We start from the raw sequence: 10246 nt of genomic DNA on the forward strand, positions 1-10246 counted from the left end.
CCTTTCCATTTTGGAGGCATGTGGCATGTTAGTGTAAACCCAGATTCTGAAGTCAAATTAACTAGTTTTAAGTACAAGCATCCATTCTTATTAATTATTATCATCAAAGTATCAATAAATTGTACATCATAGCTTCCTTATATGTACATGGCAACAATAATACTTTTGTATCATGTGTTTGCTATGAACACTAAACACTTTTAATGTCCACTGTATATAGAATGAAGCCTAGCACTAAGCAATCACTTTACTGTAATTAATATTGTTTCATTACTCCAAAAATTATGATGTCTAAAGATCATGGTAAAGATAGTTTAGCAATAAACAAAGCAACACAAGCAGAATCTATATATGAAAACTAAGACACCTTGTTATTTGCCCCTAAACCAGCAGATGCAAACACATACATTTACTGCAAGAACTCTTTGTTGTGAATTGGCAGTGTGGCATTTGAGGACACAAGCTCAAAACCATCTGTGTCTGGGTCTGCATTTCTTTAAATGCTTAGAAAACATAAAAAGAGGATTTAAAATTTTGTTAATAAATTTGAAGATTGGTTTCCATGTATAAATTGAATTCTACTTTGTTTCTGTTTGTTCCAAATACACTGGATACAGAGCAATGTATTTACTGTTACAATTCAATATTCCTTATTGATTTTAATAACCTAACTGCGATGAATATGAAGAACTGGAGACTATGATAAATTAGAGGGAAAATAGTTATTACCATCTAATCTTTACTTTTATTTCTATATGAACAAATTAATGGGACAAATGATCTACTAAAATATGTCATTTGATAAGATAAAATGATAGAATTTTCATTCTCTCAAATGCTTTCTATTTTGTATAAGAATATTGTTTTAAAATGTTGTGATACATAAAATCATTTCTAGTTACACGCTGATATGCTGATATGTCAAACATTGCATGTTTCCAAGTCATCAGTTGATATTATCAACAAATAGTAAAACTGTAAACATACTGACAGTAACTTGGCTTGCTTTTGTTTTTCATCTCCTTGCATTTTAAGAACTTCCAGAAGCTTTCTGAATGGAATAAATGGATTATAAAAATGGATCAGCTGTGACAGAGTTTATTTTAGTGGGATTCTCTGGAGGTTGGAAACTTCAAACCCTCTTCTTTGTGACATTTTCTTTGATCTATTTTGCTACTGTGGTGGGCAACATTCTTATTATAGTCACAGTGACGGCTAATGCTACCCTTCATTCTCCCATGTACTTTCTTCTTGGAAATCTCTCCTTTCTGGACATGTGTATTGCTACTGTCACAACACCTAAGATGATCAGAGACTTGCTTGCAGAACACAAGAGCATCTCTGTATGGGGCTGCATGGCTCAGATGTTCTTCATGCACTTCTTTGGGGGTGCTGAAATGACACTTTTGATAGTCATGGCCTTTGATAGATATGTGGCCATATGCAAACCCTTGCACTACAGGATAATCATGAGTCACAGGTTGCTGAATACGTTTGTAATACTTTCCTGGACCATTGGTTTCATACACACCATGAGCCAGATGGTATTGACAGTGAATTTGCCTTTCTGTGGCCACAACATTGTAAATAACATATTTTGTGATCTCCCCCTGGTGATCAAGCTTGCTTGTATTGAAACAAACACTCTGGAGTTATTCGTCATTGCTGACAGTGGGCTGCTGTCTTTCATCTGTTTCATCCTCTTGCTTGTTTCTTACACTGTCATTCTGGTCACTGTGAGGCACAAATCACCTGGTAGGCTTTCTAAGGCTCTGTCCACATTGTCTGCCCATATAATTGTGGTCACTCTGTTTTTTGGACCCTGCATCTTCATCTATGCCTGGCCATTTGGTAGTTTTGCAAGCAATAAAATCTTTGGTATATTTTATACTGTTATCACTCCCTTACTGAATCCTCTTATTTACACACTGAGAAATCAGGAGATGAAAAAAGCCATGAGAAAATTGTGGATCCAACAAGTTAGTTTCATGTAGAACTTATAAATTGAAATATACATGATTACCATGGTTAGATAAATTAATGACTATGGATAATATATTGTTCTACTTTTATATATAAGCCATATACCAATAAAGAGAAATTGCTACTAATATATTATTGTCTCATTCATAGTGATGGTTTAATGTTATTTTTCAGCATTTTTACTTTGCACATCTTCCAATAATGAACATTTCCCTTATTTGAATTATCAAATATAACAAAAACTTTCATTAAATCATGAGATGTAATACAAGTTTTGGTACCCTGCATATATATCCTGACACTAAATATGGCACTATTCATATATATGCTTTCATCAGACACAGAGTTCTAATGCAAATAGTTCAGGGTCAGATCTGGCAGTAGGAGCCATTTAGTCCTCTATACTTTGGATGACAGTGACCTGCCCCAAGTGTGAAGACCCACAGAGGCTTGCTAGTGAGAACTTACTCAGGGTCAGAGAATCAGAGCTTGCATTACCCAGCAGAACTGCATAATGGGATTATTTGACCATGGGTGTGGTTACCAGGTGTTTGGAGGGGTCTACACTTGGCTGTACGTTATTGCTTTGATCTTGCAAGGGAGAGATCTTTTGCCTTTCCCCTGGGCATTGTTTAAAAAGCCCTTTTGAATAAATGAAGAGGCTGTTGGGTATTTATCCCGATTCCCACAAAGCTATCTATCCTGTGTTTCTGTTTTTCTTCTTGGCTAGGCCTATCTTTCTATCTAATATTTTCTTATCCCTCTATCCTCCTCATAAGAACCCTTCAAAAGGTGGGAGCTGGCCTCCCACACCCAAGCAGGATTCAATAGTTTCTTCAAAGACAGGGCTATCTAGAGTACCAAATTTACAAGCTTAGCTGAGATAAACAGTACCAGAAAGAACAGAAAAAGAGGGCCTATTACTTTTCCTAAGTTCCTGGAATTTGAACGAAGCTCAAAGATTTGGCTCTCTCATAGGAAAACCACTCTGACTGAGCAATTTTCAAGTATGTTTTTCCCAAGGAAGTGTTCAAGTGCTAACTCAAGGAACTAACTCAGGGCTATCATGTAGACAGCACAAGTTCCTTGTGCTCACGGATAGCAGCTTGGAAAGCTAGAATTGGATGTAGTTAATAAACTAGTGATCTTTGGCTATCTATAGGGCCAGGAGTCGACAGAATCCCCCAGACTCCTGAGCACTGTTTCTCAATTAATAGAATGCATTATTATGAAAGAGGTCCCATGTACTGTCAAGAGTCTACTATTATGCTTATCCCTGATCCTTCCTCCATAGGCCTTTATCCTGACTGTGGTTTCTCAATAAATAGAAACCATCCTTATGGAAGAGGTCACACGTACTTTGAAAAAGACATCTACTTTGCAAAGGAGTTTTGAGGCAGTCATACTGACTTTATTGTAATCATTATCATGTAAAAAAAATTCCAAAATTGTACCATGCTTAAATATGTGAAAAACAAACTGCTCGGGGTCAGACCCTAGAAATTTGAAACAAAACTACCTAACTAAGTTGTGTTGAACCAGATATTTTTCTTGCCTCTTGCAGAACATTCCTCGGCCTGCCTTAGCGTTTGCTGGGACACCACTTCTTATTGTGGAGAAGCAGATTAATTTCCCTTGGTAGTTTGGATCAATCACCCCTCCTAACAGCATTATTCATTAAGAAGCCTGTTTGATTAGGGGCATTTGAAGTTCAAAATGGTCAAAGGAAGTCTGAGCTTCCAATTCAATGGAATATTTGTTATCTTTCCCAGCTAGAGCACTCTCAAATCTGGAACCAAAAATTCTAGACCAGTAGACTATAAAGTCACTAGAACAGGAAATAAAAATTTTCCTAGTGGATAATTAGGCATAATAGTGAAAGGAAATATTCCCATTTACACTCCTTGATTCCTAGTCCCACAAATCCTGGCTATAGGAGATGTGGGCCCACAGTAGCATTTCCTTGTCTGTGAAGTAAATTTCTATGTCAGAAGCATTTCTTTATTGAACATCATGACATTGGATAAGATATTTCTTAAATCTAGGGATGATAGTTTTGCCAGATGCATTAGTACAGAAAAGGCAAATTCAAAAATAGAATAAGTATCTCTTTCAGTAAGGACAAAACATGGCCATTTCTACAAAATTTCTACAAATTGATTCGATATTGTCAACTTGTCTCCAGGTTATTGTCTGGTAACTCTGGAAAATGAAGCCATGTTGGGGACTTAGTAATGTCTCTGCTGTTGGCAGATATGACGCTCAACAGCAGATGTAGTGAGATCAGTCTTGATAAGTGGAGATTTACCCCATGAACAATCTCTGTCTCTTCCAACATGAGCACTTTTTTCATGGGCTCATTAGGAAATACAGGAATAGCCAGGTAATGAGGCTGACTGTTGACAGAATGTGTTATCCTATCTTCTTGATTATTGAATTCCTCCTTAGCTGAAGTCACCTATTGGGACAAAGTATCTTCAAATCTTCTGCCCATTCAAAGAGATTTATGCACATATTTCTCACAAAAATGTCTTTTTCACCAGATTCCTAATCATGTTCTTTGCAAGTCCATGACAATCAAGCAAATGATTGGCTACAGCCAATGAATCAGTAAGCAATTATACATCTAGCCATTTCCCCTTCCAAACAAAATGTACAACCTTGTGTACTGCTCAAAGTTGTGCCCACTGTGAAGATTTTTCTTCACCAGTGTCTTTCAAGATTGTTCCAGAGAGTGGTTATAGTGTACAAGTTTTACCTTATAGAAAGTGCATGCATAGAATGCAGGCTCATCAACAAACACTGCTCTAGTTTTCTCATCCTCACTCAAACAATCAGAGAGCACACCCCATTAAACTATAAGTGCATTCATGGGAGCAAAAGGTATTATACCAGTAGAAACCTGTACATTTGGGCAACTTCTTCATGTTACTTGCTTGTGCCCTCAGAATCTTCTCAGGTGCGATCATGTATATACCTTTACTTTTAACGAATTAGTGCTGTGCATACTCGACTTTAGCGATTAATTTTTCAGTTAATACCAAGCCAATGAAGGGAAGTTCACGTTGCATGGTAAATTGGTGGCCCATTTTTAAATGTTCAGTTTTCATTAAGTCCCAATTGTGTGCCAAAAGCTGTATCTCAAGGAAAAATAATCATCTGAGATAATGGAACAGTCTTGCTTTTTCATCCTAAAGGTCTTCTCTGTGATTTACATATAGGGGATCTTCCAAGTTTTCAAAATAGTTTACCTGTCTACCACTGACACATCAAGTATCATCAGGTCTACTAGATTATATGGATTAAGTGGTTGAGCAGTATTCACAGTGGCCTAAACCTATTGAAGAGCCTTCTGCTATTCCAGTACTCTCTGAGAACCATCATCTTTCCAAGTCATTTTGTATATGGTAGAGTACACATAAAATGAGAAATGTGCCCTCTCTAGGATCCACATAGGCCCAGTAAATGTTGTGCTTCTTTCTTAGTGGTGGAATCAGCCAAGTGCAAAAACATATTCTTCACTTTAGAAGGAATATCTCTGAATGTCCCCAAACATTGGATTCCTTGCAGGTGGCCATGTCAGGAGCAGCAGTGGTAATTGAGGTTTATGGTGTCATCCTACCAGGAGACATTCCCCTGGTGGATAATTCTCCCTTAGGCAAGGCCCCCTGAGACCACTGACCCTGGAATTCAGACCATCAATGTTTAGAGTCCTTAGTGAGCAGCATTTATTGATACTTCTTTCTGAGGAGTGTTTATTGATTCCTGTTAATTTTTGTTATTTTTGTGAGTATTTTACTCTCTTTTGATTGATTTTCTTAGATTATTTGTTCCCTGTGACCTCTTAGTTTTAGTTAACCTCTTCAGATTTATATTTTTCTTCTAATATCTTTCTGTACAGCTGGATTTGTAGATAGATATTGCTTAATTTTTTTTTTGGTCATGGATATATTTCTTCCTCTGCCAATTGTGATTGATAGTTTTGGTGATTAAAATAAACTGAGCTAGCATCTATGTTTCCTCAGAGTTTGTAGATCATATGTCCTGGCCTTTCTGGCTTTCATAGTCTCCATCAGAATGCCAGGTATTATCCTAATATATGTTACTTGGTCTTCCTTTTGCTGTATTTAGTATCATTCTTTGTTGTGTACAGTTAACCTTTTGATTATTATGTATCATGAGAAATTTCTTCTCTGGTCCTAACCATTTGGTATTCTATGCTCTTCTAGCATCTTGACAGGTATCTCTTTCTTTAAATTGGAAAAAAATTCTTCTATGATTTTTTAAAAAAATATATTCTGTACTTCTGAGCTGTTTTTCTTCTGCCTTTCTGCATATTATTCATAGGTTTAGTCTTTTCACATTGTCCCTAATTCTCTGGCTGCAGCAGGACTAAGATTAATTCTATAGAGACAAGAATGGAGGACAGTAAAGATAATGAAAATTGCCTTCATGAATCCCAACCTATAGTGGCCAAAAGAGATTCCAGGTAGAAAGAGTTTCTATAGGTCATCAGATAACACAGAGGAATTGCTGTGGGATGTCTATGTATGCTGTGAATATGTGTTGCTCTGAATTGTTGATAGAAAAAGCTGTTTGGCCATTGGTGAGGCAGAATAAGGTTAGGCAGTACATTCAAACTGGAGAAAGAGGAGAAGAAAGGAGAGTGGGACAGAAGCTACAAGCAACCACCCAGCAGAAGCAAGATGTGAAAGTGCCAGTAAGCCACCAAGTCACATGGCAATGCATAGATTAATAGAAATGAGCTAAGTTAAGTTCTAAGAGCTAGCTAGCAAGAATTCTGAGTCATTAGGCCATATAGTTTGTAAGTAATATAAGCCTCTGTGTGTTTATTTGGGTCCAAGTAGCTACAAGACCAGGAGGGACACAGGAAAACTTCCGACTACAACTAGCACCCATCATCAGGTATTGATCCACAAAGACCTGATAAAGCTTAAAAAGGATTCTTTTTTTTTTTTTAAGAATTCTTAAAGTACAGAAATAGAATTGTACTGGGATTTCTGATATTGCAGTCTCATGCTAACAGCAATGCAGAGACTTGTCTCTGGACAAATGGTGTTGGCATAACTGGATGTCAACATGTAGAAGATTGCAAATAAATTCATATCTTTCACCATGCACAAAACTCAAGTACAAGTGGATCAAAGACCTCAACATAAATCCAGCTACACTGAACCTGATAGAAGAAAAAGTCAGAAGTAGCCTAGAAAGCATTGGCACAGGAGACATCTTCCTAAATATAACACCAGTAGCACAGATACTGAGAGCAACAATTAATAAATGGGACCTCCTCAAAATGAGAAGCTTCTGTAAAGCAAAGGACACAGTAAATAAGACAAAACAACAGCCTACAGAATGGGAAAAGATCTTTACCAACCCCACATCTGACAGAGGACTGATCTCCAAAATACATAAACACAACAGACTAGACAGCAAAATAGTAAAAAAATCCAATTAAATAATGGGCTATAGATCTAAATAGAGAATTCTCAACAGAATCCCAAATGGCTGAAAGACATTTAAGAAATTGCTAAACATCTTTAGGCAACAGGAAAATGCAAAATCAAAATGACTTTGAGATACCATCTTACATCTGTCAGAATGGCTAAGATCAAAAACACTGATGACAGCTTATGTTGGAGAGAATGTGGAACAAAGGGAACACTCCTCACTGTTGGTGGGAGTGTAAACTTGTAAGTCACTTTGGAGATTAGTATGGCAGTTTCTCAGAAAATTGGGAATCAATCAACCCCAAGACCCAATGATATTACTCTTGAGCATATATCCAAGGGATGCTCAATCATACCACAAGGATGCTTGCTCAACTATGTTCATAGCAGCATTATTGATAATAACCAGAACCTGGAAGCAACCTAGATACCTTAAAACTGAAGAACGGATAAAGAAAATGTGGTACATATACACAATGGAGCATTACTCAGCTGTAAAAAAACAATGACATCATGAAATTTGCAGGCAAATGGATGAAACTAGAAAATATCATTCTTAGTGAGGTATCCCAGACTCAGAAAGACAAACATGGTATGTACTAACTCATAAATGGATACTAGAGGTAAAGCAAAGGATAATGAGACTACAACCCACAGCTCCAGAGAAGCTAGGACACGAAGAGGGATGTACAGATCTGCTTGAGAAGGGAAAACAGAGGAGATCCTCATGAGTAAACTGGAGATGAGGAGGGGGGCAATAAAAGGTAGGGGATGGATGATTAGAACATGTTGGAACTTGATGGTTGAGCTGGGGGAGGGATGGTGTGGGAGAACAATGAAAGAGATATCTTGATAGAGGAAGACACTATGGGGAAAAATGTGGTGTGAGGAAATTCCTCAGAATCCACAAGGACAACACCAGATTAAACCACTAGTAATAGTGGTGACGGCTTGAACTGGCCTATCCAGGTAATCAGATTGTTGAAAACCCTAACTGTCATCATAGGGCCTTCATCCAGTAAATGGTGGATGCAGATGCACAGTTCCACAACATAGCACCAGGCCAAGCCCTTGGAGTCCAGTCAAAGAGAGGGAAGAGGGGGGGTCAAGATCATGATGGGGAAATCTACAGATTCAACTGAACCAAGCTCAAAGGAACCCATGAACTTTAGACTGACAGCTGTGGAACCTGCATGGGACTGGACTAAACCCTCTGCATACAGGAGATAGTTGTGTAGCTGGGTCTGTTTGAGGAGCCCCTTGCAGTATGGTCAGGATATCCCTGGTACATGAGCTGGCTTTCTGTATCCCATTACCTATGGTCAGACACCTTGCTCACCCTTGCCGCAGTGGGGAGTGGTTTGGTCCTGCCTCAACTGAATGTATCAGGCTCAGCTGTCCCCCCATGAGAAAACTTACCCTATTGGAGGAGGGAATTAGGGGTGGGTAGAGTGTAGGGGAGGTGGTCATGGGGAAAGTGGGAGGAGGGATGAGAGGGGAATCTGTGGTTGGTATGTAAAGTTAATAAAAAAGAGTAATGGGGGATGATTATAAATAAAGTGCACATTATGTAGTATAATAATGTCACAATGATACCCCTTACTCTGTATAATGAATATGTGCTAATAATATATACGTGTATATAGCATATAGTATATTAAATACATAAATTTGTATAAAAAATTAAAATAAAATGAAGTCATGAATTTGTAATGGAGTGGGAGGAGTCCATGAAGAGGTGGGAGGGATGAAATGGAAATGCAAAAATGATGCAATTGTATTTAAAATAAATATAAATATATACTTTACAGAAGTCTTTAAAGCCAGAAGGGCCTTCAAAGATGCACAAAATTCCGAAAAATAGCTGTCACACCAGACTCTACCCAGAAAAAAGTATTTAATAAAATTAAAAAGAAATGAAAATTTTCCAAGATAAAATCAAATGAGAGGAATTTACAGCTAGTAAACCAGCTTTACAGAGAATACTAGAAGCAATACTTCAATATGAAGAGAATGATAAAAACAGCCAAGAGACTACAGGAAAAAAAGAAAAAGATGCCAGAATAGTTAAACAAAAGATACCTGAAAAAATACCACAAAATCAAAAAATGAGAGGAATAGACAATTTTAATAATAACTCTAAGTATTAATGATGTTAATTCCCCAGTAAAAAATATAGTCATAATGGATTAGAAAATAGGAACCATCCTTTTGCTGCCTAGAAAACTACATTGTATTAGGTAATTTTCTGTTGCTGTGATAAAATACTGTCTTAGAGTTTCTCTTTTTTTGGGAGGGTAACAGAAATTATTAAGATATAAATTGAGGAACTACACTCACAATTACAGAATAGATTAGACAACAGAAGTCATCCTCTGATCTGACTGGGAGCGAATCCACCTCACTGGTAGGAGCAGGGAGAAGGGGCATGTTACCCTTCTCTAACCTCTTATCAGAGGTCATATACAACAGCAGGAAGCATCACCTCCTTTGGGTCATATAGCCCAAGGTCATGGGCAGAGCAAATACCAGTACATTTCCCCTTTTTGTCTAAATAAGAAGGTTCTAATCTTAATACAAACTATATACAATAAGAATGATTATTAAATATTGTCCAGAAAAAACAAAGGGTAATAACATAAACAAAATATAACTACAACCAAGAAGAATAATATCAAATAGGAAATACATGCTAAATGTCCAGAAATGTCCAGAACATAAGTAAATGGCAAATTACTGAGATTACTTCAATAGCTGTCCTATCTTGAAGATTCTGACTCTAGCATTTATAT

General features: G+C 37.3%; 1 protein-coding gene across 1 annotated transcript; it reads left to right on the forward strand.

Moving 5' to 3' along the window:
* The first annotated feature begins 1064 nt into the window (after nt 1–1064).
* On the forward strand, nt 1065–1994 carry LOC131919038 (olfactory receptor 4L1-like). Its single transcript, XM_059273102.1, has one exon. It carries the CDS (start codon nt 1065–1067, stop codon nt 1992–1994), a length of 930 nt encoding a protein of 309 aa, XP_059129085.1.
* Nucleotides 1995–10246: the final 8252 nt, after the last annotated feature.

This window comes from Peromyscus eremicus, chromosome 9 (genome assembly GCF_949786415.1).
Source record: "Peromyscus eremicus chromosome 9, PerEre_H2_v1, whole genome shotgun sequence".
NCBI classification, from domain to species: domain Eukaryota; kingdom Metazoa; phylum Chordata; class Mammalia; order Rodentia; family Cricetidae; genus Peromyscus; species Peromyscus eremicus.

Excerpts from the sequence above, each read along its gene's own strand:
- LOC131919038 (XM_059273102.1), top strand. The coding sequence starts at position 1,065 with ATGGATTATAAAAATGGATCAGCTGTGACAGAGTTTATTTTAGTGGGA.